Consider the following 27,572-nt stretch of genomic DNA (forward strand, 5'->3'; position numbering starts at 1 on the left):
CTGCAGCGTTTGCACTGAGGGTGTGCACAGGTGATGTAATGTGGACACCAAGGGTGTGTATAAGGGATGCAGTGTGTGCACTGGGGGTGTGTATAGGGGATGCAGTGTGTAGGGGATGCAGCGTATGCATCGAGAATGTGTAAAAGGAACACAGTGTGCATAGAGATATGTATAGGGGAGACAGCATGTAAGAGATGCAGCGTGTGCATTGAGTGTGGCAATGTGAAGGATGCAGTGTGTGCACTGAGGTGGGTATAGGGGCTGCAGTGCATGCACTGAGGTGGGTATAGGGGCCACAGTGTGTGCATCAAGGTGTGTATAGGGGCTGCAGTGTGTAGGGGATGCAGCATGCAGGGCCCGGGGGTGCCCCAGGCAGCAGGGCAGGCAGGAGCTGAATGGGGGGGTCACCTGGGGCAGCGCCTGGGAAGGACGATGCGTGTATCAGAGGGCACACGGGGAAAGGGGTCCTACACATGGGGGTAAGGGACAAAAGGTGCCACGTGGGTGCCCACAGCCTTGCACGGGCACAGCTCAGTATTGCAGCAAGAGGCAGCTTCAGGTCCCCCATCCTACTTTGGTTGCCCAGCTGAGTCCCACAGCTCAGCCCCCCAGGCCCTGGGGACCCCCAGCTGCTTTCGGGGTGGGGCGGGGGGGGCACCTCCCCTATGGCGAGGCGCTGGTGGGAGTGTGGCTGTGCGAGGGGGTTGGGAGCAGTGGGTTTGGGGCGGGCACGGGGTTCGGCCGGTTCTGAGTGCTCCCTCCACCAGCTGCCGGGGGGGCCGGGGGCCGGCGGGCAAACAGGACGCCTGGGGAGCAAGAGCAGGGGGTTAGGGCAAGCCCAGGGCTGGGGGCTCCGCTCACCTGGCCCCCCGCACCCAGGCTGGAGAGCGTAGGACCAGCAGCCCTGGGGGCTCCAGCCCCCCCCCCCATCACCATTGGTGCCTCTCCGGGCCCAACCGCCCTCACCCGCATGGGGCAGCCCCCGGGGTGGCCTGGGACCATTTGGCTGGCAGCCCTGTGTGCTGATTAGCCCTGACCTTTCCAGCTTGTTAAATATTTAAGTCCTGAAGGAAAAGACATTGATATTAATTGGGGGTGTCTCAGCGGGGCAGGCAGGGAGCTGGGGGGCATGGGGTGAACTGCTTAGCCAGGCAGATGCACATTGGCACCCCAAAGAAGCCTCTGCTTCAGCAAAGCACCCCAACATCTTCCCCTGCACCCAACACCGTGCTCTGCAACCAGCCACCCCCTGCACCCAGCCAGAGACCCTCTGGGCACACCAGCATTGGGGTGACCCCCAATCCAAACCCTGCCTGCAGGACCCCATGGTGGGGGATGATCCCAGGTGCCTTTTTGCACTTCTCAGCCCATGTCCGTCCATCCATCCGTCCATCCGTCCATCCATCCATCCATGGATGCATCCATCCATCCCCCACTTTGGCCCTTCATTGCTAGCCCCTGCTGGGGGACAATTTCCATCCTTGCTGACTCTCTCCTTCTCCTGCCCCCTCTCCCCAGGCCCTGCCACTTCATTACAATGGATTTTATAGTAAAGACATCAGATTGAAGGAAGGACTTGCTGGCCAGGCAGTGGCTATAAGTTATTGGATTTCCCGGCCGCAATTACACGGGCCAAGCGGCCCTTCTATTTACCTGTGTAGACAACTCCATTTATTTCTATTGACATGTTGATACTGCTAATGCCGTTGGTGGACAGGTTCAATGCGGTCTCCTGTCTGTCATCTGGGGAAAGGAAATACCAATATGAGCGTTAAGAGAAACAGAAACAAGAACCTGCCCGAGAGAGAGAAGCGGGGCCCCGGCCTCTCTGGGCATCCATGCTCCTCTCCAGCTGCTGCTGCTCCCTCCTGGGGTGCCAGGGGATGGGGTGACCCAAGCTGAGGTGTTGCATCTCGCTACCTCGGTTGGAGATCTTGACGTTCATGGGGAACTGGGAGGCCACGGCCAGGAGGTTGTGCTGCAGCGCGTGTTGCACCAGCCGCTGCTGCTCCTCTGTCATCAGGGCCACCTTCTTCTCCGGAGGCTCCCCCGTCTCCAGCTTCTCCCGCAGCTGCTCCAGCACGACTGCCTGCGAGGCGGCTGCTGCCTGGGCTGCTGCGAGATGGTGGCTGGCCAGTCCCACTGGGATAGCGATGCGCCCCGGCACTGTTGCTGCCAGCACGCCATCCTCTGCAATGACCAAGACCTCAGCGAGTCCCCCCATCACCACCCCATCTCACCACCCCCAGCTGGTGCCAGCTCCATCCCACTAGCACGGTGCAGGGCGGGCCACCAACCCCAGCATCCAGGCTTGGTCCTCCTCCAAAGCCAGGAGAAATAAAGCTTTCTCAGTTCCAGAGAAGGACTAAAAGAACAAAATGGCCCCTATTTTCCCCAAGCAAAAAGGGCAAGCGCAGACAGGGAACTTTCCTGCTGCTGGAGTAGTGTCCATCCCTGGGGAGAGACACCCTCCATGGGGCAGATGGGTCCTCACCCACCTTTCTTAACAGCGTGCACTTGTCCGAGCTGGCTGCAGCTGTGTGTGGAGATGCTAAGAGCTGGCATAGGCATTTTGGGGGAGCCCAGCAGGGTTGGCGTGCCGGCTGGCGAGTAGTTGAAGAGCGCCGTGCCGAAAGTCTGCCTCCGTCCCTCCCGACGGTTGCTGTCGATGGCGGCTTGGAGCTCCCCAGGAGAGCTGAGCGCCCGCTTCTCACATTCGTAGGGGTACAGGTACTTCATGTATCTGCATGGGGAGAGAACCAGGATGAGACCCAGCATCATGTGCCTCCCAGCCATGTGCTGAGCGGGGACTGGGGTGGGGATGGCATCTGGGAAAGGGCAGAGCCCTCCATCCCACTTTGGGGCACCCCATGCCGCACCCCGGTGGGGGCTCTGGGACACCCAAACCTGTGGGTGCCCAAGGGTGGGTGCCCCCCACCCGCTGCCACCGCCGGGCACTCACTGCGTGCGGAGGGTGAAGGCAGCGCTGGTGATGGAGGTAGGTAGGTTGAGGCCCTTGGTGATCTCCCGCCAGATCTTCTTGTTGATGACTTCGACCAGGCCACCCTTGTCCGTCACCAGTCGGTAGAGTGTGTACAGGTCCAGCACTTGCTTGGCCATGATGGGGATGCGGTTCACGGGCGTCCCTTCCAGCCACACACAAGAGAGAGAAAAGGGTGCGGGGTGAGCCCACAGGGACCTTCACTCCCTGGGGACGTGGCCCCCAGCTTGTCCCCACCGCCACTGCAGGTACCAGCTGCCCCTGAGGGGAAACACGTCTCTCCGTGCCTGGCTGAGCACCCATGGGCACGGGGCGGGGTGCAGGCAGGACCCCAGGGTGCCTGGAGAGCGGTGCCATGCCTGTGAGCAGGGCAGACGCCGGCATGCTGGCACAGGGTCCCCATCGATGGTGCTGTCGGTGAGGCTGGGTATGCTCTCAGCTGGGATGTGGGGGCACAGTGGGATGGGCAAACTGCCTCCTCCAGAGCCCCTTAGAAAGCGTCGTCCCCTCACAACCCTTAGAACTCCCTGTAGAGCATCTCCCCCCAAAACATCTCAGAGCATCCTAGGACTCACTCTGTAACTCCCTTCCAGAGCCTCATAAAGAGAGACCCCATCTAAACTTTATAAAGGGACTCACCCTATAACCCTCTCTGAAGAGGGACTCCCCCCATAACCCTTCTAGAGGGACTCACCCTATAACCTCCCTATAGAGAGGTTTTCTCTCTTAAAAATTCCCCTCCGAGCCCCATAGAGAAGGACTCCCCCAAGAGTCCCCGGAGAGACTCCCCACCCCACAGATCCCCCCCCAGCAGCCTCTGACTGCTTAAAGGCCTTCAGTGCCCCCCCTCAAGAGACCTGACCCCAGATCCCCTTCAAGTGCCCTCAGTAGCCCCTGGTTCCCCATCATCATCCCCCCTGCCCCGAGGCTATGGGGTGAGGGGACATGGGGTCACCAGGGTTCTGTGAGCCCAGCATGGACCAGCATGGTCCCCACAGCCACCAGGTCTGTTTACAACCCCCTCCCCACTTTCTCAGCACCCCCAAATAGCTCCACAGCCTTTCTCTGCCCCACAGTGCCTGGGGACAATGGTTCGGGCAGCGGCTGGGGACTGCAGCAGGGCAAGGAGGGATGAGCATCCCATCCCATCCTGTCCCATTCCATCCCGTCCGTCCCATCCCACTCCATATTTATTCCTCCTGCAGGGCGGTGGGGCGCGGGTGGTATCGGAAAGCCATCCATTTAGCTGGGGGAGGCTGTCACGGCTGCGCTTTGCCCCTCAAACGAAGCCGTCACTCACCGCCATCCTCCACCATCCCTAATTTATGGCCCCGATATCAGCTCGGCTTCTTCACATAAGCCTGAAAAATGAGCTCTTTTTATTCCTTTACTGAGTTCATTTAACTTTTTTTTTTGTGTCTGTGTTGTTCGCCTGGTTGGGAAGGGGGAGAGGAGTTTATCCTCCTCGGAAAAAGGCAGAGATATTGACTCGATACCTGCCGGCAGTCCCTCGCCAGCCCTGCCTGGGGGCTGCCGTCACCAGCCCCATCACCTCGGGGGGGCCTGATGCGAGGGCTCCCCATCACCTGAACATGCCAATGAGTTTGCGGGGTCTCAACCCCCAATTGATGGCCCACGGACTTCTTTTCTCTTCCCCCCTCCCTGGCCATGATGGCTAATGAAAGCGGCTTGCCATTAATCTCAGGGCTGTGCGGGGCGGGCGGCTCGTGCCCGTCCTGCTGACAAAGGGACCTGTCTGCGTCCCCGCAGAGTGATGGCCCCAGCCCTGGCCAGGGCAAGCAGCACAAAAGCCCAGGGAGGTGATGCGGCCATTGTGGCGCTGCAATTAGCTCCTTGATTGATTAATGGCCCCGTGTTATCGGCAGGGCCCTCGCCCTCGGCTTGGGAGGGGTACGGGAGGGCCCTGCGGACCCCCAGTGAGCAAAAGCAGAAATGGTCCCCCTACGTCCCACTTTTGGAGGTGCCATGGAGGTTGGGGCACAGGGACGAGGTGCCCCACATACACCCCATGTCTGATGGGGGTAATCACCCCCATCTCATCCCTGCTCCCCCACATCCCTTCCAGCAGTCACCCCCACATGCCACTGGGGCTGGCTGACTTGCCCCCTGCCATGGGGTCCCCAATGTCCTCCCCAGTGAGGCTGTCCCCAGCCCATATTTCAGCCCTGCTAATTTTCCACCCCACCGACAAATGCCCTGACAGACAGCAGGGGGGATGCAGCCCCTTTCATTAAGGCTCACCCCGCAGGCATCGACCCCCCCCCGGCCCACTGCCACCACAGGGACACAGCCCAGGGGTCACAGCCCCCTGCCCATGCACCCCTGGGTGCCCCAGCAGCACCCGTGCTGGCTCATGGGTGCTGCTTCTCAGCCAGCTCCTGATGACCCCCAGGATGCTGTCCCTGCCCTGCAGCTCCCCTGCACCCTTTCTCTTTGCTACCCAGCTCCAAAATCCCCCACTCCTCCAACAGGCACACGCACACCGGCACACGCACACCTGCATCCGCACACCCGCACCCGCACACCTGCCTGCCCTCCCGGGGGGATGCCACCCACTCAGGGAGGCGGGGGACAGAGGGGACAGGAGCGGGACAGCCGGACATAAGAGGGATGAGGAGCAGCACTGACAGAGAAGCATCGGGCTCCCTCCCTCCTCCCCACACCACCAGGCACTTGCTTAATTAGGCCCGGCCCCAATGGTGAGGGAGTTAATTAGCTCTGGAGAGAGAGATAATGAAGCTGCGGAACAGCCCATGAATCTTGCGGCTGATGGATGCTGGGGGGCCAAGGCAGCGCTGATGCTCCCACTTGCTCCCCACAGCCCTGCACCAGGGCCAGGGGAACCAGGGGCACCCATGGGGCAGCACCCAGCCCACCCCCCGCCACCTCCAGCTGGGCTCCATGCAGCCCAGCCCTGAGAGAAACGAGTTTGTGGGGGTCTCAGCCCGACCCAAACACTGATCACTGCTGCCCTGTGGGTGGGTGGGCACCCTCACCACCCTTCCCATGGGCACGACTTGGGGGCGACTGCCCCTTTCTGCCCACCCTTGCCCCGCACACAGCCAGCCCCGCTGCTCCCGCAGCCCCCCCCTCCAGCCTTCCCCCGTTAATTAGCTCGGCATTAACCTCTGCCTGGGGTTTACTGGCTATTGAGCGGCATGTTCATTAATCCACACACCAGCAAAAGGCTCTAATTAATACGGCCGGCCACACGCCCGCGCTCGGCAACTTTTAATTGTCGCAGGCCCGACCGGGGAGGGCGAAGGTTAAAGCATTTATCGAGTCCCCGGGAGCCAGCTTGGCCCCCCATGGCGATAGCAAAGATTTCCGATGCGGCTGGGCCAGCTGGAGAACCCTTAACTCCTGGACGCCCGGCACTGCCCGGATCGCTGACCCCACTCCTGCGGCATCGTGGGCATCGCTAAGAGGTGCCAGTAATAGGCATCCTCAGCGGGCACTGCTAACGGGGAGTACTAACCTGCACCCCTAATGGGCTCTGCTAAGGACATCCCCATCAGGCGTCGCTAGAAGGCCCTGCAAACGGGCACTGCTAATGGGCATCATTAACAGCTGCTGCTATGGTTGTCACCGAGGAATATGCTAACGGACATCCCCACTGGGCATTGCTAGCAGGCATCCCTGCTGGGCATCGCTAAGGGGCATGGCTAACGGGCATGGGCAGCAGGCATGGGCATCGCTAACGGGCATCGGCAGCTGGGGTGGGGGTGGCCCAGGGGAGCCCCTCTGGCCAGCAGGCACCCTGTGGGGGGGTCCGCCTGGGGCAATGGTGGCAAATCTGCTGAGTGTGAGTTTATGCATCTGCGTGTGTAGGAGATGGGGGGGAGGCCCGCAGGACCTGCCTGTGGGGCTTGTAGAGACCCGCAGCAGCTCGGTGCCTGAGTGGGCCATGCCGTGAGCCCGCCCAGGCAGCCGGGGCAGGGGTGCTAGCGGCACCCACCCCAGCCACCCACCTTTACCTCTCTTCTGCATGAAACCGAAGAGGTCATCCAGGAACTCCTTGCGTTTCGGGTCCTCGTCCAGTTCGTAGAGCTGGGGGTGGGAGAGAAAGGGGTCAGCACCGCTGGCACATGTGGGTGGGAGAGGCAGAGGGGGTCAATACCAGGATCAGGGCCCCTGCCTGTGCCAGGACCCGGCATCACCCCTGGCCCCACTTGCCCTCTCTGCCATCAACGAGAGGCTCGCCCTGCCCCATGGATGGGACCCCCCGGCGCACCCTCTGCGCCGGCAGTGCTGGGCTCTCCCCATGCCTGGGGGCTGGCGCTGGCTCCCCACGCACCACTGACTGTTTTACAGCCTTGCTGCAGAGATGCTGCATCGGTACCTCAGTTTCTCTGTCCCTCTCCTCACTAGGCAGAGGGATGACAGCCCAGGAAGATGATGCCAATGTAGACAGAGCAGCAGCAAATCCTGGGCCCCCGAGCAGGTCCCTGGTACTGGGATGCACAGCCCTGCCCTGGCTCAGCAGCCTTCCAGCACTGCCCAGTGCCGGTGTTCACCAGGTCGCAGCATAGGATCAGCATCCTCCTCCTCAGGGACACGCATCCACCCGCACAGTGGAGATGCTGGTCCCTTCTAGGGGCAGGGTGAGCTGGCAGGGCCACGGCGCTGGGTGCCAGTGAGGGAGCTCCAAGTGCTGGGGCTGCCCTACTCAACCGGGGTGACAGGGCTATCGGCGACCTGATAAGCACAGCCTGAGCCATGTCACTGCAAGACAGGGCCTGATCGATGGCTGGGGATAGCATGAGGTGCCTCCGCAAAGGGACACACTGCCAAATCCTCCTCCCTCGGCTGGGCAGGGGGACCCCAAAGCCATCTTCCTTGGCTGCACATGGGGACCAGGGTGTGAGCACGGCAGCAACACGTCCCTGCAAGGCACAAGGACTTCCCACAGTGGGTGCATGCATGCAAAGCCAGATGTGTGTGCACTGTGTGCAAGTGTTTGAGCACGAAACCACGAGTGAAGCACCATGTGTGCACCGACACTGGTGCTTGCGTGTCCCGGCAAGTTTGTGGGTGCACTGACGTGTGTGCAAGCCAGTAAGCGTGAATGTGGTTGCTCAGATGCACACATACGGCTGTGCAGGTACTTATGTGTATTGGATGGACGCAGCTCCGGACACACGGACACAACCCCCCAGGCTGATCTGACGGGGGGCACTGGGGAAGCGAGTGCAGCCCCTATACCAGGTACACAAAGCGCCAGCTCCGTGCAAAAGCCAAGGCTCGCCTGATTCCAGCACAGCGCCTGGGTGACCATGACAAATTGGAGCCCGCCAGATCGATGGCCCAGCAGTAAAAGTCAGAGCACATGAAGGAAAAATTAGCACCAATCGAAGGCGCTATAGACACCAATTCCTCCCAGCAAGCCCGGTAAGAATTTAAAGCCATTGAAAAGAAACAAAACTCAGCAGTCCAGAATGGATTTCCAAAACATATACAAAGAAATGCAAGCTAGAAAACAAAGTCAGGCACAAAATAGAGTCGTTTAAAAAACAATTGTGCTGGGAAAGGCCGTTAAAAACCAATAGAAAGGGAGCACCCCCCCCTCCACACAGCACATCATTCACCGGGCAGATAAAGGGAGCTGGGCTGCGGGGATGTGTCAGGCTCCAGGGACACAGGGATGCGGGGATGGGGGGCTGCAGGGATGTGATGGGGACACGTGAGTGCAGGGATATGGGGATGCAGGGATGCGGGGACATGAGAATGTAGGGATATGGGGATGCAGGGACTTGGGGGACATGAAGATGTGGGGATGCAGGGGATGGGGGGACATGGGGATACACAGGGATGTAGGGATACTCCTACAGACATCCCACGGTTCCCATCACTGGGCAGACACATCTAACCCTGTCCGTCATCTAACCCATGGATGACAGCTGCCTCTCCCTTGTCTAACAGATGGGTGCTAACTGCCTGTCCCTAACTTCGTCTATGGGTGCTACCGCCAGTCTCCCACCACACCCATGGGTGCTGACTGCCTGGCTCCGAGCTGCTCCACGGTGCTCCATCCCTGCCCCTTCCTTGCCCTCTGGGCGCCGCTTACCCATCCCCTCCTTGCAGCAGGGTGCTCTCAGGGTGCCCCAACCCCTGGGTGCCAGCACCCGGTCCCTCCCCTCCACCGTGGTGTTCCCTGCCTCGCTCTGTGCCCCCTACCCCCCCACCTGCCCCTTGCCAGGAGCTCCTTGAGCCATCGATTACAATAACTAGGTCAGGCTCGGAGCAGAGCTCCAGGGGGCTGCTTTGATTTCTGCCCTGGGGAAGGCTGTGTGAGCCAGGCTTTGCCTGCATTTCCTTGCTTCCCTGCTCCGACCCCCACTGCTCCACACCAAGCCCGTTTCCACCCCCTGCCATCTCCTGGCTTGTCAAAGCAGGAGCAAACCCCCCAAAACTGGCTGCCTATCCCACAGCAGGGTGAAGCCACTGCCTTCCCAGGGGACCAACCCAGCAGGCGGGCTCCTGCACCCATGCCTCTGCCAGGCCCCCGGGTGCCACTCATGTTTCTTCTCCCACCAAGGCAGGCGGGATCCCACCCGCCATGTGCTACCATTGCCTCCAGCCCCCGAAACAGGTGTGACCTCCAAGCACAGGCATCTATTTTTCCACCATTTATTAACCTCTAACCTTTTATCTGTAGGGCACCGAGACGCAAAAACACATTACATCAAACAGGGAGCAAAGGTCGGCTTTTAAGCGGAGACAAGAGTGGAGCCAAGCAACAGCAGACCCGCCGGCAGGGTCCTCGGGTGTGCTGGGGATGCACTAGGCATCCCACGAGATTTGGGGATGCTCGGGCTGGAAAGGAGGTGTTTTTTGGGGATTCTTGATGATGGGGGTGGGCTGGGTCCCAGCCAAGGCTGGCTATGGGATCCAGGCGTCACAGCTTCACAGGAGTGGCACAGGGGTGGCATGGGGGGTGGCATGGGTGGTGGCCTGCCACAGCCTCCAAGCAAGGAGGGACCCCCAGAGAGCCCCAGCCCCAAGGAAGGAGCCAACTCCATCCCTTACCCAGGGCTCCTGGCCCTGCCACTTGCCCTCCTCCTCCTCCTGTAGGCTGGGCACCACAGTCCCTTCCCACCTCGCTTGGGGATGGACCATCTAACCAGCAGATCACAACTCCCCCAGTGTCACACACAATCCCTGTGGGGACACACACACCTTGCGTGGGGGTACACAACCCCCCACGGGCTGACACAACCCCCCACGGGTGTGCACAAGCCCACGCAAGCATACGCAAGCCTATCCAGGCATGCACAACCCTTTCTGAGCTTGCACAATCCCATCTAAGTGTGTGCAACCTTGTGTGGGTACACACGACCTCACATGAGTGTGCACAGCCCCTAATGGGCACACACAACTCCACACAAGCATGTGCACAACCCTGTATATGTACATACATCCCACCCAGACACACACACAAGCTTGCATGGGCATGTACAACCCTGCACAAGCATGCACAACCTTGCATTTGTGTACACAATGCTGCATGGGCACACACTCATGTGAGCGTGCACAACCCTGTAGATGCACACACAACCTACACAGGCTCAAATCCCTACACAGGCACATACAGCTGTGTCCAGATGTGCACAGCCTCCTACAGGCATGCACAACCCCAGGTGAGCTTGCACAGCCTTTCATAGGTGCACACAACTCTGCATGAGCATGCACAACGCCATACGTGCATGCACAACTGTGCATGGGCACGCACCCTATATATGCGTGCACAACCCCAGGTGGACATGCACAACCTCATATGTGCATGCACAACCCCATATGTGCACGCCCAACTGCAGGCAGGCACGCACTACCACAGACAGGCATTCACAACCCCAGACGGGCATGCACAACCCAATACAGGCATGCACAAATTCACACGTGCATGCACAACCCCATATGGACAAGCACAACCCCAGACGGGCACGCACAACCCCAGATGTGCATGGACAACTCTAGACAGGCATGCACAACCCCAGAAGGGCACAGACAACCCCAGCTGGGCACGTACAGCCCCATACAGGCATGCACAGCCCCAGATAGGCATGCACAGCCCCAGACACGCACATCCCCACAGCTGGATACCCCCCACCCCACAGGGGCACACACCACCCCAGAGCATCCCGTGCACCTTGGAGCAGTGAGGCAGGCCTTGCCTGGGGGCAGTTGTGCAATGCGAGCAGCGGCTCCTGCTTGCGGTGACCTATGAGCAAGGACCCTTTTAATCGTGTTTGTATTGATATAATTAGTAACTCATTTAACGCCATCGATGTAACTATATTCCTCTATAAACAGAAGTATTAAACTGTCAAGCCCAGGGATCGATATCCCGCCGGCGCACAGCGCAGCTCCGCTCTGCCAGCCTCAGGGACCCCATCCACTGTGCTTGGCCCCTCCAAAAGCCACGGCACCCCCAGCACTGCCCCACCTCCACCCCGCACCGCCACTCAGGTGCTGGTGCAGGGCCAGAGCAGGGTGTCCTTGTCCCCACCCCAGCCTGGGTGCAGCTCTGGGCACCCCACTCCTTCCCATCATCCCATCACCATGGCGACGTCTTTATTCCTTAAGGGATGGGGATAACGGGGCTTTTCAGGCAGGTTAAAGGTCAGCGGGTCGAACATGGTTTATTAAAGGGACGCGAACAGATCTTGTGCCTCCCCCTCCTCCTCAACGCGATTAAATAACATCGTTAGCACCTCTCACTCGCCCGGGAGATGCCTGTCCCAGAGCGGTTGGAGGGGCTTGTAGGGCTGCCGTCCAGGGTAGCCATAGCCCAGCTGACCCCCTAGACAGAGGAAGGGTGCGGTGAGGTGCTAAGCCACCCCCGATGCGTCTCCAAGCTGCCCTGCCCCACCGAGCCACCCCCGTGGCCCCCCCACAGCCCCTGCTGCCAAGGGAAGTGATCGCAGCGGGAGCCCCCGCAGCCCCCGCTCGGCTGCCACCCGCTGCTGGCAGCGAGGGATCAGATCGGCAACCAGGATTTAATCCACTTAATACGAGCCGTATTGATCCTGGACCCTGCTTGGCTCCCTGCCGCCTCGCGTGTGTCCCCCCCGCCACAACTCTGAGCCGCTTAATATGCACCACATTGATTAGCCGCACTGCTAATTTTTCCATCTGGCCGCTGTTCACGCAGGGAGTTCAGGTGATGCTCGTCTCCACACACCCCACCAGCCCCCTGGGGTGCAGCCGCACGCCAGGGGTGACCGACCGCTGACGGGCTATTTTGGAATCCTTGCACCCCTCCAGAGCATCACTATCGCCTCTGAGCTGGGGGTCCGTGGCCCCTTCCCCAGGGAGATGGTGCATGGCCAGGCACTCGGACACTGGGGTGTCCCCCCACCGTGTCCTGATGGGATGGGAGGATGGGAAAGCCATCAGTGCCTCAGTTTACCCCTCAGGCTTGCAGCCACAGGGACTGGCTATTCCCAGTGGTGCACAGCCCTCTGCACACCAGGGTACAGGGATCCAAAAATGCCCCCAGCCAGAGTCCCCCCACCACGGGCCACATACAAGGGAGCTGAGAGCTCACGGGTCCACCCCCCCGTCCCTGGAGCTGGGGGGCAGCTTGCTCCCGCCGGGCACAAACCACCCCCTGACCTTGCGAGCCACCACTCGCCTCTGCCGCCAGCCGTTAATAAGTTAATGGTTACGGGATAGCTTTACCCGGACGCTGGCTGCATTCAAAGGCGCTGCTGGCTCTTAAGGGGGGGCTGCTCCCCTGACCCCACAGCCCCAGTGGGTGCCGGGGTGCTCACTCAACCCAGCATCCCCAGCCTCAGTGGTCACCTCACCAGCGCAGCTGGACACCCCCATCCAGAGCCCTCTCCCAGTGCCGCAGCTCCCCCCCCAAAGCCTTTCATCATGCTTAATATTTAACGGCGCTTTATAGAGCAGCAGGTTTAATCAGCGCTGATAATGCGGCGGATCCAGCAGGTCATTAAAACCCCCCTCCCGGCCGCGGCTGCCGCCGCCGCTCCCGGGAGAGCTGCCTGCTGCAAACATTAACCTGGCTTCGCGCAAGGTGAGGGACTGTTTGCTGGCGGTGCTGGCCTTGGGAGGGCAGCCCCCCACCCGCAGCTCAGCCCTGGGGCGAAGCGGGGGGGCTCGCAGGGTCCCCAGCCTCCTCCTCAACTCGTTTTGCAGGAGGGGAAACTGAGGCACAGGGTGCCAGCATGGCTCACCCAGGGGTTGGAGCCACGTGTCCAGGGAAAATGTGCTGCATGGTGGCACTGCGGGCACCATCTGCAGCCCTGTCCTGCCGTCCTACTGTCCTACATCCGTCTGTCTGGGGGCTGCGGTGCAGGGAGGGGTGGGCCTCGGCTGCCGGTGAGCGCGCGTTCCCCACGCTCAGCCCCTTGTTCCTCGTTCATGGCTGAACAGGCAGGGAGTCAATGAGGGGATTTGTTCGGGCTAACCTCCCTGACCTGCTGGCGCTTGCCACACCACCGCCTCCCCCTGCATCCTCGCTGTCCTCTCCATCCCTGCCTCCCCCTCGATCCCTCTGGTCACTGCTTCCCAGGGATCCCCCTCGAGCACCAGCACCACCCCAGGTGTCCCCCGAGGGACACGCATGCACACGCTGGAGTGTGTGCTTGCACACATGGGGGTCTGTACATGCACACACCTGCTATAGGGCTGGGTGAGTATGGGGGCGTACACCTGGGGGGGCTGCGCAGATGCCTGGGATCTGTGTTGGGTGCTTGGTGACCCCCGTGTACCTCAGGCCCCATCCTCTTCCTCTGGCTGCTTTGAAGGGAGGATGGGGGAGGAAGGGCTGGTGGGATCCCCCCACGCCGGAGACCCCGGCCCCCGCCTCCGCCACCGGAAAAGCTGCTCAAGCAGAAAGGGCGTCTGGGGCTGGTGCTCCCTCCCGCCCCACCACCGGACACGGGATGTGGACGCCAGATCCGGGACAGAGCAACCCTGAGCTGCAGCCTACAGTGGGGGAAGGTGGCCCTGCCAATGTGGACATCCCCGGTGGGTGCCCAGTGCCCCAGGGGACAGGTCAGCACAGCCCCCACGTACACTGCCCAGCACACTTGCCTTGTGCATGCTCACACACCCAGCACATTCCCATGCGCACACTCACACAGCCTCCACTTGCTCTGCACATGCACACGTTGTGCGCGTGCTCTCCTTGCACACACTCACCTCCAGACACACTCTCCTTGGACAAACACCACCCTGTGCACGCTCACTCAGCCCCTATATGTGTTCTCCCTCTGCACACGCAGCCCCCCGTGCATGCTCGTACATACCCTATACACTCTTCCTGTGCACACAGAACACCTGTGCACACACAACACGTGTGCACATCCATCCATCCCCTTTACGCATACCCATACACCCCATGCACACTCACACACCCCCTATACCCACTCTCCTTTTGCACACACCCCCTGTGCACACACACATCCCCTATACACTCTTCCTGTGCGTACATACACACCTGCTGTGCATGCTCACATATCACCTATGCATTCCCCCTGTGCACATACACATACACCCTGTGCACACTCACGCAACCCTTCCTTACACCCACTTTCCCTGCACAGCCCCACACACCTTGTGCATGCTCATGCATTCCCTATACGCTCCATCCCTGGTTCACGCTCACGCACCTCCTACAAACGCTGTCCTCTGTGCACACCGACCCCCGAGCACACCTGAGCTCACTCCCACATCCCCACACAGCCGCAAACCCCCACGGGCACCCCGGTGGGACCAGATCCCACCTCCCTGGGGCCGTACCCCCCCTCCCCGCCGCAGCCCTGCCCAGCCTGCTGCCTGCACAGGGGATTTACCTCCATTATTAACCCAATTAGAGGATTAGCAGAGGCCCAAGTCAGTGAGGGGGTGCATCCCCCCCAAATTCCCCTCTCACATCTGATTCTGGGGAGGGAACCAGGGCAACCGTGGGGTGGAGGGTCCTGCTGGTGCTCCTTTCCCACCCACAGCACCTTTATTCTCACACCCTTGATTGGTTTTTACACCTCCTCTTTGGAGCTCCGGATCCCAAGCCCTCAGGATCCCCCAGTTGGGAGATGGTGTTGCGGCAGCCACCAAGGCTCTCAGCATCCCTCAGACTGCAGTAGGGCTGGGAAGAGCCCTGGGGGCAGCAGGGTGGGCAGGGGGCTGACACCCACCACAACTCAGCTGCTCAGCACCATGGGCTGGGGCAAGGGGCTCAGGGGTAGTTGTGGAGGGGGGCTCAGCCCCCAAACCCTGCTCCAAACACCCATGGGTCCATACGGCTCTGTATGTGGAGACACTGGTCCATGTATGAGTGCCCATACGTGCTGGGACACTACATGTGTCCCGCTACATACACACAGGTGTATTCAGACACATGTGGGCACACCATATGCATGTGAGCACACACACAGTGCCATACGCACCCCTACGCACACACACACACATATGGGTCTGTACACACTTGACCACATACATACACAGCTGGACACTCATATAGGTCCATGAACACATACCAGCAGTCACACGGGTTCATACACACTTGGGCACTTATATGGGCCCATACACACGCATCAGCACTCACACGGGTTCAGAAACACACGGGCATACCCCTACACTTATATGGGCATTTATGGGAATCCATACACTCACGTTGGTCCCTATGCACACACGCGCCCAGAATGCCTCTGTATGCACTCCCAGCCGTACCCCAGCAGCTCCCCACTCCTGCCCTGTGCCCCTGCACTCGTGCTGGGCTGCCGGAGCTGCCGCAGCTGCTGCTGTGGGGGATTAGCATGCTGACCCTTGCCGCTGCTGCCGCCACCTCCCCACTGCAGGTGGTCCTGGCTCTGGGGCAGAGCTCTGCCTGCAGGTTTGCTGGCGAGAAGCCTCCAGGCACCTGTGGACAGGAGCAACCACCACATCCATCCCGCCCCCCCCCCCCCCCCCCCCCCCGCCGCCTCTGCGGTGTAACCAGAGACCCTCTAATTTAGCCCCGGGAGCCCTGTGGTTGTTGCTCCTGCACCTGGGTTGAAGATGTGCTGGAGGCGGGGAGTGGGGCTGGGGCAGAGAGACCACCTCCCTCTCCCCGGGATCCCCCTCCTGAGCCTCCTCCATTCCCTGGCAGGAGAAAGCAATGGGGATGGAGGCAGGAGGGTGCGCACCACAGGCCCTGCCACCCCATTTTGGGATGACTGCAAGGCACGGGGTGGAGGTCCAGGGCACAAGGAGGGCTACAGCCAACTCAGAGCATTTTCCTCCAGGCTTTGAGATGCAAGCGCATGCGTTCATGGCTGGCAAGTCCCCCCTAAATGCATGTAAAGAACAGGTGGGTGCAAGAGGAGACTGCCAGCATCAGGCACAGACGGGGCAGGAGCTGCACCACGGCATGAGGGGGAACAGCCACACCAGGGTTGGCTGAGAATGATGGCAAACAGCCGCTGGCAAAGCTAGCCATCCCCAAATTAACCACTGAGGCTACCAGAGACCTGAGAGTCCCCAGAGAGCTGGCTGGGGCTCACCCCCCCAGCTCCTCCCAGGTAAGGAGGAAGGAGCTCTGGGGGGGTCTTGATCCCCACCAACCACAACCAGATGGGTCTGAATGCACTGGTGGAGCCCTGGCAGGGAGGGCATCCTCCTGCCAGAAAATGCTCCGCTGCTGGAGAGCTGGGCACAAAACCCAGGTGTCTGAGTCCCTCCTGCCCAGAGCCTTCCCATGGTGCCACCTCCGGGAAGAGCGGGGGATGCAAAGGGAAGCCCTAGGTCCTGGCGCTGCTCTTCCATCGCTTGGAGGAAACCAGGGCGCCTGTCTCCATGTGTGTGCATGCCTCCCCGGGGGGGAAAGCTGAATTGATGGGGCTGAGCTGGCACCAGCAATGCCAAGCTCTTCCTGGTGCCCTCCAAGTCAAATACGTGACGCAGCACTGCGGCATCGCAACTTGGTGGTATCCTCATCCCCAGGGAAGGGGGGGTTCATGGATAGCACATGGTCAGAGCCTGCTCGGTGCCCCCCGCCCCAGGGCTGGCGCTCCCTTGCAGTGCTGGGTGCAGGAGACCTCCCGGACCTTTGCCCAGGTCTCTACCCATGTGTCCTTATCAAGTGTACATAGACCGGCGCCGAGGGCTGATGCAAGAGGCAGGGGTGAGGGGGTCTCACAACCCCATAACATCAGAGCGTCCCTCCCAGATCAGAGCAAAGGTCCCGCCAGCCCCCCAAACTGGCGCCTCAGGAAACATATAAAACCAGGGCAAACACATGAGATATTTCCCCAAAATGCTCCCTGGGTGAAGCAGCATTTGCTTACTAACCCTCAATGGGTTTATCCACTACGACAAACCACTCTGCTCCCGTTTTTAGCACCACTGCACTGTGTGGAAAACCCCCCACAGCTGGTCCTGCACCCACCTCCCACCCCATCCCCATCACAGCCCCCTCCTTGCTGGAGAGAGTCTGGGAAGTGGCTCCCTGCCCACCAGCCACAAATCAGTTTGGATTTGGGGGTCCCCATTCACTTAGTTGTCTCCTCCGCCCAGGAGGACGACAGCAAGGACAGACCCTGAGACCCATCCTGGGTGATGCCAGTGGTGCCGTGCTGGGATGGGGCAGCTCCGAGCAGCCCCAGCCATTCCAGGGTCTCTCCCTGGCTCCAGGACCCCCATTGCAAGCGCCCGGGCAGCTTGCAAGCAGGCACATGCCACCCTCCATGCCCCACAGCATCACAGCCCAGCCCCTGGGAAACCTCCGAAAGCGGGAGCATGGCCACCTGCCCTGCTCAGCCCGGGAGGAGAGCAGAGAACCTGTTCCCCAGGCTGGGTGAGGCACAGCCCTGCAGCCTGGGGAGGGACCGGGGGTATGTCCCCTCCCAGGCAGGGGTATGTCCCCTCCCAGATTATCAGAGGGGAGGGACAGGAGTGACAGCCACCCTGCAGACCCCAAGGCAAGACGGCACCGCAAACTGCCACCCCGTACAGCGCAGCACCACGCAAAGTCAGGGCAGGGCTGGTCCCTGTTACTCCTTTCCTCTCTCCCTGTCCCAACCCGTATAAGCCACCCAGAGGCAATCGGTCCCCTTGTCCCTCTGCACCCAGGGTGCACTGAACATAAGAGACATCCTGCTGTCCCCTGGGCTGGCTGGGACATGCCACCAAGTGGGAAACCCGTGTCTGGGTCTCTGGAACAGGGACCCATTGCCTTTCCCATCAGGGTTGGAGAAAGAACAGAGCAAGCAAGCAAGGAGCCTGCTGTCACCCCAGGAAGCAGCAGCAGGATTTATCCCCCCACATCGACCTCCCGTGCTATCCATCTCCCCAGTATTCCCACCATGCTGCCGATTTTGCTCCTGCCCCACACAGGGAGCACGGACAGCCCCAGCCAGAAGCAGGGTGTGAGGCTGAAGGACGAGAAATGCCGGGGATGCTTTCTCTGCGTAAAGCCTCCCCAGGCCCAGGAGGGAGGAGCTGCTTCCCACCTCCCGGCTGACCCCGGGAACCGGACAGTCAGCCTTTTTCTGCGCAGCGGGGTGTAATGTAACACTTCCCGGACAAGATATTCGGCCTATGCAGCGCACCCACCCCGGCCTTCCCCCGGTTGCTTTCGAGGCAGCGTCTGGCACTGGCAGCCTCCCCAGGCACGGCCACGAGGCGCATGCTGCCTGCGCCCTGCCTGCACCCATGCCTGCCACCTTGTAGGCGGGTGCCCAGGAGTGTGAGCCCTGGCCCCTCCGAATAACACCACACTGTGCAGTCTTGAAACACAAAAGGCAGCAGCCTGGCCCCACAGCACCCAAAAGTCAGGTCACTGCTCCCATCCCCATCCCTTCCTGGCAGTGCCACTGTGTCTGAGCCAGTACGTCCCCTCACCCCACTGTCCCGAGCAGTGTCATCCTAAAAAGCCACGCACCAGCTGTGCAGGGACATCTCTGTCGGCTCCATCCCCTTGCCACATCCTCCCTGTCACCTGCCCTGCCACCAGCATCACCCCTCTCTCCCCCCATGATGAAGCTGAGTGCACGGGGAGCTCAAACCTGACCTGGCACTGTGCAATCCACACTCACGCCCGTACTCACACCCGTGCACGGAGCAGCACCCACCACACGCGAACCAGGACTTGCACAAGCCAGCAGGGACAGGATCCACGCATGGGGGCATATTATTAAATACACACAGGCCCTTCCTCCACCCTATATACGAGCCCCAGGAGCCCTGTCCCTGCGCCAGATCTCTGTGGCACAGGGGTCTCCCGTACATCTATCGGGAGTGAGGTGACAAGGTCGACGCGCTGCTCCCTCCAGCCAATGTAGGAAATCAATGAGCGGCATCGACCAGCCGTAATACGCCCCGGCCCTCGTGGAGACACGGGGGAGCTCAGCTCCGCAGCCCGCCGGCTCCTTGGGGTGACCACGCACCAGAGCCCTCGCCCTTGTCCGTCTCCACAAAACCTCCACGGACAGGGGTCACCTCGTTTTGCCCATCATAAAAAGCACCAGGGATGGAGCCTGCATGGGTCAGGGTGGGCACAGGGAGGTGCCTGGACACTGGGCACCCCGTCATGCTGCAGGGCCTGGGGACAGGCATGGGGAACATGGGGGAGGTGGGGGACATGAGGCAGGAGTGGGATGGAGCTTGGTGGCAGGGAGATGCGGAGCACACGAGGATGCCTGTTGGGGTGGGACAGAGCTCAGGGACAGGGGCAGTGAGGAGCACAGGGGGTACCCATTTGGGGCAGGATGGGGCTCCAGGACAGGGGTGTTGTGTTGCACTGACTGTGCTTGCCTGGGATACGGTTTGGGGGCAGTGGAGGGGGACTGGAAGATTCCCATTTAGGGTAGCATGGTGACAATATCTAGGGGTAATGGGGGTACTGGGAATGTCAGCTTGGGGTGGGACTGGGATGGAGCTTGGGGCAGTGGGGTTGCCCACGTAGGGTGGGATGCAGACAGGGTTTGGGGGCAGTGGGGGGCATAAGCGGCCTCCATTCAGGGAGGACTGAACCCCGAGTTTGGGGGCTGTGAGGGGACACCGGGGATGCCCGCCTGGAGCAGCCGGTGCGCGGGGGCGGCAGATGCCTCTTACCTGCTTGAACTGCTCCTCGTAGGTCCACTCGTGGTGCGGGGGGGGCGGCGGGTCGCGGGGCTCCCCTTCTTCCTCCTCCTCCTCCTCCTCCTCCTCTTCCTCCTCCTCCTCCTCCCCCCCCGCGGCGGCGGGCGGTGGACGCGGGCCGGGGGCCGGGCGGCGGCGGGGGGCGGCAGGCGGCGGCCCGGGGCCGGGGCCGGGCTCGACCGGGGGCCGTCGGGGAGAGCCGTCGGGGCCGCGGGCCAGGCGGGCCGCCTGCTGCCGCTGCAGGCTCTCCATCACCGCCGCCAAACGCAGCCCCCCCGCCGCCCCCGGCCCCCGCGGCGGGGCGGCCGGCTGCGGGCACAGGGCACGGCCTCAGCGCCGCCGCCGGAGGAGGAGGAGGAGGAGGGAGGGAGGGGAGGAAGCACCCCCCCACCCCACCCGCTCTCTCCCCCGCTCCCGGGGGCCCTGCCCAAAAGTTGGCCGGGGAGCCGCCGCCGCACCGGGCGCGGCACCCCGCCGCCGGAGGGGCTGCCTCCCCCGCCGGGACCACCCGGCACCCTGCCCCGCCGGGGACCCGGCCCTCCGGGACCTCATCCCCGCTCCTCCGGGGGACGCCCTCCCCGCTCCCACCGGGGACAGGTCCGACCCGGGACCTCCGTCGCTGTCTTGCGGGGAGCCCCCCTCCTCGATCCGCTGGGGACCCGTGTCCTGCTGGGACCCCCCACCCCGGTTCCACCGGGGACCGCGTCTTCCCGGGGACCCCCTCCCCGGTCCCACCGGAGACCTCCGCCCCGACGGTCCCACCGGAGACCGTCTGCTACCGAGCCCCCCGCCGCCCCGTCCCCGCCGGGGACCCCGTCCCTGTCCCGCCGGAGATCCCCCCTCGGTCCCACCGGGCGCCCTGTCCTCCCGGGACCCTCCTCCCTCCCGTTCCCACCGGTTCCCCCCCATCCCTCTCCCTGCCCGATCCTGTCCCAGCGGGGCTGCCCCCACCCCGCTCCCACCGTCCACCCCCGCGCTACCGGGGCCCCTCCGCTCCGTCCCGCCGCGGTGCGGCCGCGCCGGCCCTCACCAGGGCGGGTTTGGCCGCCAGGCTGGGGTTTTCCACCATGCCGCCGGCTCCGAGCGCCGCCCGGGGCTCGCCCCGCCGTCCCGGGGGGCACGGCCGGCTGCTCCGCCCGGTCCCGGCCCGCCGCTCACATGGCGCCGCGCCCGCCGATATTTCTTTTATTCCGCAGCAGATGAGGGTGGGTGGGATTTTTCCCTCTTTTCTTTCTTTCTCTCTTTCTTCCCTTTTTTTTTTCCTTTTTTTTTTTTTTTTTTTTTTTGCAACAAGTGGCAGGCAGGCAGCAACACCCCTCCCCGCTCCCATTTGCTAGCGCACGTCAAGGGAGTCATTCGGGGAGGGCCGGGCTTGCGGTAGCCCCGGGGGATCGCCCCGGGACCGGCCCGCCGAGAGCTGGCCCGGGGCCGCCCTGCCCGGGGCGGTGGGAGGGGATGGGGCCGGGGGCGCAGGGGGCTGGGCGGGCCGCAATGTGTGTGTGTGTGTGTGTGTGTGGGCAGGGCGTGCATGCATGCGAGAGGGGAGTGCACAGCGGTGTGTGCAGGGGGTCCAGGTATGCATACCTATATGTGTGGGGAGAGAGGAGTGTATAGGAGGGGTGTGCAAGGGGTCTGTGCACCCATGCAAGTGGGTGCTGCACCCATTGCACACGCATACAGAGGATCTGCGTATGTGTAGATAACCTGCGTGTGTGCTGGGAGAAGGTAGGGCGTTGCATGAGCGTGTGCATTTGTGCAGCCTGTCTGTGCATGCGTATGTGTGCGCACACCAGGCAAGCTGAGCGTGCACTGTGTGTGTGCGTGCAGAGCGTCTGAGCACGCATACATCTGTGCACGCCGGGAGAGGGGAGAGTGTTGCACGTGTGTGTGCAGGGGAGCCTGTGCACAGCCACTGGGAGTGTGCCCTGTATGTGTGTGTGTCCACGCTGCATCTAAGGTGTGCGTATGCCCTGTGGGAGTGGAGGGCGTGCATACATTGCACAGAGCTGTTTGCATGCACATGCGTATGTGCAGCCATGTGCATTGTCAGAGTGTGTGTGCACACACGTGTGTGTATGCTGTTGGGGACAACAATAAATGCTTATATGTGTACGACGGGAGCTGGGTGTGTGCATTCTGTGTGCTCACCTGTAGGTGTGTGCGATCCGTGTTGGGAGAGTTGGGGGTGTGTGCAGGCAGGCGTGTGCATGCGCGTGTGTAGGGGGGAGGTGGGTGTGTGCGCCTGCACTGTCAACCGGTGTGTGGGCACAAAGGGGCGTTTTGGGTGAGCTGCAAGCGCTAAGCCCTGACTTCCATCCGCAAGAGATGGGGCGGTCACCACAGCACACCCCAAGCTGGGGCCACCAAGGGGTCCCCCTGAGGGATGCTGTGAGTGCCCAGACCCTGGTCGAAGGGGTCAAACTGTAGCGTGGCCTGGACCCCGCCGAACAGGCTCCCGGAGCCCCGGGCCCTGCCTGGCATGGATGAGGGCATGCATCTCCTCTGTCACTGGAGGGACTCAGTGCTGGTGGCTTGCCCTGGCATCCCCGCTTGCAGCAGGGTAAACTGAGGCACCGGAGTACCATCAAGAACATGTCCGGCTATCAGACAAGAGCGTAAGCTGGGGTGAGCATACAGCACCCTGACCTGCTGCTGCACCCACAGCACAGGGCTTCCCCTGCCGGCAGCGTCCCCACGCTGTCCCCACACTCCCACTCTCCCTGCCTGCCAGTGTTTTTCCTGACCCCTCTTTTCTACAGAGACAGCTTTGGTAGGAGGCAAAGGAGGTGCCTATTCTTCCCTGGGCTTTTTTGGCCAGGGCATCTGCAGGGCTTGCATGGGTCCCTGGGGGACGAGCAGCAGCAGCATCCCGCAACACCGGCACACAAGGGACAGTGGCTTTGGCCCCATCTCACGGCCAGGGCAGCTTGTCACTGAGACCTCATGCTGCTGCACCTGGTGTTGGTGGCACGGGGTGACAGGAGGTCTGAGTGCCAAGGGCTGCTGGCTCTATCCCCTCTGGGGCCACCTGCGTGCTGCGGTGACCAGGGGCAGCTGCCTTTACCAGCCTGGCACGAGCTGAGTTCTGCCCTTTCCTTGGAGCATCTTGTGGAAACAGCCACTGGCCACAACTGCGGCAGGAGCTGGCTTTGCTCTCAGGCTCAGGCTGAGCCTCTGCCCCCTTCGCCACAGCCCTTTGTGGGGAAAAGCTGACGCTTCTGGGCTCTCCAGCTTCTCCACCAGCATCTCTGAGGAAACTGCCCCTTGTCCTTCCACAGTGCTGGTGATCTCTGGGGCTCCGTGAGCTCCTGGCAGCCCAGCGGCACTCGGCACTGCGCAACATCCTCGCCAGAGAGGTTCTCCTGGAAAAATGAGCCCCTTCCCCGGGAGAGCAGGGCAGCTCCCGACCCCGCAGGGCCCCCGGGCGCTGTTTATCTTTGCGCAGGAGATAAAGCAGCTGTCGGCCATCCCATTTCGAGGCTGGACAGCTGTAGCTGGCCCTGGCCCATCCCATCCCGCCGTGGCAGGGGTAGGGACCTCTGGGTGCTTGCCAGCCCCTCTGAGCATTAGTTTGTCAGTGGCTGGCCGACGATCCTGCTGAGTTGCCCCTGGGAAGATATGACCCAGCCCCATTTCAGAGAGACCCACAGGGCCAGCCACCCCCCCCCCCAGGACCAGCCACCCCCCAGAATTTGTTCCACAGGTCCCCATCACACAGGGCTCCAGCCTCCCCTCCCAGTGCTGCTGCGTTGCACCCCAGGGTGCTGTCACGCTCTGTGTTGGGCTGTGCCCCATCCCCTGCACACCGGGGCGAGGAGGAAGCCGGGGCTGAAGGCTGGGCTGGGAGGGATGAGTCAGATGTGGTGGTGGTGATGGGACTTCTCCATAGCCCAGCATTTGGGGAAGCTCCCTTCCTCCAAGGCAGAGGGGTTGGGGTGCTTGGGTCAAGGTAGCACCCAGCCGTGGGGTATGTGGCCAGGCTGGCTAGTGGCAGCACCAAGGTCTGCATGGGGTGCAGTGTGTCGCATCACCCTGGGCATGGCCACCAAGGGACCCGGCCCAGCTGGACCAGCATGACTTAGTTCCTCCCCAAAACGTCCATGGCAACAGCAGCAGCAGCTCTGGGGCTCTGCACAAGTGTCACAAAGTGTGTCCGTGCTCAGGCTTTCCCCAGGACAGCAAGCAGGACCGTGTCCCCTCCACCTTCCCACTCGGCATCTTTGCACCGCCGGGGTCTGGTGACACTCCTAGCTGGAGAGAAAGAGAAATTCCCCAGACAAACGGCTATCGACGGCTGCGGTGGAGGCAGCACAGATAGATACTGGAGGTATAGACGGGCACGACAGACAGCGGAGCAGATTGAGAGATACTCGGAGCAGAGAGATACCGCAGGAGGAATCGGGAGATAGATCCTGCGGGCTGATCAATACTCACTGCATGCGGAGGGACAGCAAGATAGAGCGAGCTGCAGGGGGAAGGTGTTTGGTGGGCAGCGATGTGCGTTTGTCCTGGTGACAGCTCTGGGGAGCTGCCACTTGTGGTCACTTCAGCTGGGGCTGTGACAGAGCCGGACCCATGGTTCAAGTGCCCATGGCTGTCTCCTTGCATGTCTCCGGCCACCCCACAGGGGTTTGGTGTCCTTTGAGGTGCCGTGGGGTCCCACCTGGCCTCTGGGTACCAAAGGCTACCAGGTATATCTCCCGTGAGTCCTGGTCACATCCTCCGGCCCTGCAGGGATGTCACTGCCACTCATGGGCATCTTGAAGGATGCTGGGTGCCTGCATGCGGGCAGCCGACGGGGAGAGGGGCAGCTTGCGCACAAGCCCTGGCACAGAGGCTGTGCTGGAGCTGGGTGACTGCCAATGAGTTCCCACCCCGTGCCTCGGTTTCTCCATGTGAACCAAATGATGGCAAGCCACAGGGAGCTGGGTCAGTCCAGCATGGACACGGGCATGGATGAGGAGGAGTGGGGAGGAAGGGGAAGAGGCAGCAACAGCCTGCAGGACGTGCTGTGTTCAGGACCCATCTCTCATCTGCTGGTCACTGGGGACACTTACCTGCTCCATAACAGGTTGCAAACACCCACCCCAAAGGGAAGGGCTGCTTTTTGGGACCCTTAAATGCCTGGCACTCTCCCTGCTCAGTGCTGGGATGGGAACAACCCTCCTGCTGCAGCAAAGCAGCCAGGGCTCCTGGGTCCCAGCCCAGCTCCATCCCGGTGGCACTTGCCTGAGCCATCCCGCGCTGCCTGGTTTCTCTGCCGGGCACATGCCAGCGTGGCTGGGGACGGTGAGAAAGGTACCCTTGGAGCAGCTCTTTGCTCGGACAGGGTTGCTGGCCCCGTGGCCAGGCTGGGGGGGATCCCCCGCCCGTGATGGAGTTATTGACACGAGCACTACGGAAAACACTGCTGAGATTGTTCACACTAATGTTATTTAGCAGCAATATTTCCGTAATAAAAGAAATCAATGGGCAAGAGAAAAGACCTGTCCAGAGCTTTGATTTTCTCATTTTAATGGCAACTTATTTACTCCCACCAGCGTGCCCATTGGATTTTCATTACGCGGCCTTCGCTGTAAGTGGAGCGGTATTGATACGAGCTGCTGAGTTAGCGCCTTCCTGCGCGGGCCGGCGTGGGATTGTTCGTGTTCCTCAACAGGGCCCCACTAAACCCCAGGGAATGGGCACGGCACGGGCCAGGGCGGCCTTGCAGCCCACGGGAACACACAGGCACACACACACAGCCTGCCCACACGCGTGTGCACACACACGGTCTGCCCATGGGCACGCAGGCATGCACACGTCTACCTGGTTGTCCTGCCAGTCTGTACACACACGTGTGCACTCGGACTGTGCGCACACACATGGGTGCACACACTCATCTCACCTGCACAGGCACACACACATGCACATGACTCTTCTGCCTACACAAACGCACCTACGCAAATGCCCTACCCATACATGCCCAAGCACTCACACATGTGCAATTGCTGACCGTATGGACAGATGCCCAGTTGTTCTACCTATGTACAACGTGTGCAAACATGTGTGTAAACGTGTGCAACCCCCACCTGCTCTGCCTATACCCACCTCCTGCAAACTGTTTTACCTATGTGCAAGCACACACCTACGCATGCCTAACCGCCTTGCTGAGATACACACACACAAAACCATCCTGCTTGCACCTATACACACACATGCATGCGACCTGTCTGCCAAGACATGCACACACATGCAATACACACAGCCTATACACCCTGTGTTCCCCCCTCCGTGCCCTTCTCACACTGGAGGGCACATGTGTGTGCGTGTCTGTGTAAACTTCTCAGGATCACCAACCCACTGCCCCTGGGTCTGCATGCCCAGCATCAGCGGTGTCCCCCAAAAGGATGGAGCCCCCCGGACTCTTGGGTCCCCCATGGAAGCAGGGCCCTGGCACCAGCCCAGGCTTTCGGTCCCCAGTGACTCCAGCAGAGAAAGGAGTAACACCACCATCTCCTGCCAGTCTCCGGAGCTGAGATGGGCCTGATCCTGCCCAGCACTGCACCCCCCGGCTCCCAGGACCCCAGGCGGGATGATGCCGGCTGCCCAGGGACACTCGGCTGTCCCCAGCTACCAGCAGGACCCCCACTGAGCCCAGAGCTGGAGGGATCCAGCACCATTCCCTGTGGCAGGGGCTCAGCACGCTCCAGAGACTCTCCTGGGGACCCAAGCTGGTGGGATGAACAATTTTATTACCGATATCTCTTTCCAGATGGCAAATTAAGAAGTAGCCCGTGTGTGGGGCTGCCAGTGAGCAGGACGGGGACAGTCCAGGGAGCAGGAGGAGTGACATGCTATAGGCCTGGTGACCAGGGACACACACGTTAGTTTGGCAGCAGCGCGGAGGTGAAAGCCCTCCACCAAGCAGTGAGCCCGCACGGGTCCAGCCGCAGGGCTGCAAGCAGGGTCCGCAGCCGGGCTCGGTCATGGGACCGCAGCGCTCCCTCAGCGGCCAGGACCCTGCGCCAGGAGCCGAGTGGGGTGGGGTGGCTGTCCCCAGGGGGTCTCACAGCCAGGGAAGCGTTTCGAGGGGCGAGATCCCACCCTGAGCTAGTACAGAGGTTCAGGCACCCGCAGACACTAGGTACGTGCATAGCCCAGAGGCCACGCAGAACGGGCTCTCGGTTAAGGCGACAGACGGTGGCTCTCCCCTTGGGGGGGACAGCAGGGAGGGGGACTGTGGGGAAAGGGACCCTCTTCCAGCCCCAGCTGTCCCTTGGGGCAGATGATGCACAGGGGACCAAGAAGGACCTCCAGCACAGAGGCTGGGCATCCCCTCACTGCCAGGGGGTCCCAGTGCAGATCCCGCCCCATGCCAGTGTGACACTGTGTGCTGCCAACCCATGTCAGCAGGGACGGAGCCACGGGAGATGCTGCCAGCTGGACACAGCACCCTGCGCTGCCCGCAGCCCCGGCA

The 27,572-nt window shown here is 61.7% G+C and overlaps 2 protein-coding genes across 2 annotated transcripts in view; both read right to left on the minus strand.

The window, feature by feature from the left end:
* Positions 1–663: 663 nt before the first annotated feature.
* On the minus strand, positions 664–21,182 carry ARID3C (AT-rich interaction domain 3C; the record flags this gene model as incomplete). The annotated part of the gene is made up of 8 exons (XM_082335353.1): positions 664–806; positions 1,654–1,743; positions 1,921–2,190; positions 2,499–2,743; positions 2,963–3,146; positions 7,000–7,072; positions 20,087–20,422; positions 21,144–21,182. 8 exons carry the CDS (start codon positions 21,180–21,182, stop codon positions 664–666), a joined length of 1,380 nt encoding a protein of 459 aa, XP_082191479.1.
* Positions 21,183–27,280: 6,098 nt separating this feature from the next.
* SIGMAR1 (sigma non-opioid intracellular receptor 1) overlaps positions 27,281–27,572 on the minus strand; it is a gene marked incomplete at its 3' end in the record, with an annotated part of 1,993 nt that continues 1,701 nt past the window's right edge. Inside the window, exon 3 of the mRNA XM_082335374.1 lies at positions 27,281–27,306. Within this exon, the coding sequence (XP_082191500.1) occupies positions 27,281–27,306 (26 nt within the window). The remainder of the gene's footprint in view (positions 27,307–27,572) is intronic.

This window comes from Platalea leucorodia, assembly GCF_965183815.1.
Source record: "Platalea leucorodia genome assembly, chromosome: Z".
In the NCBI taxonomy this organism is placed as follows: Eukaryota; Metazoa; Chordata; class Aves; order Pelecaniformes; family Threskiornithidae; genus Platalea; species Platalea leucorodia.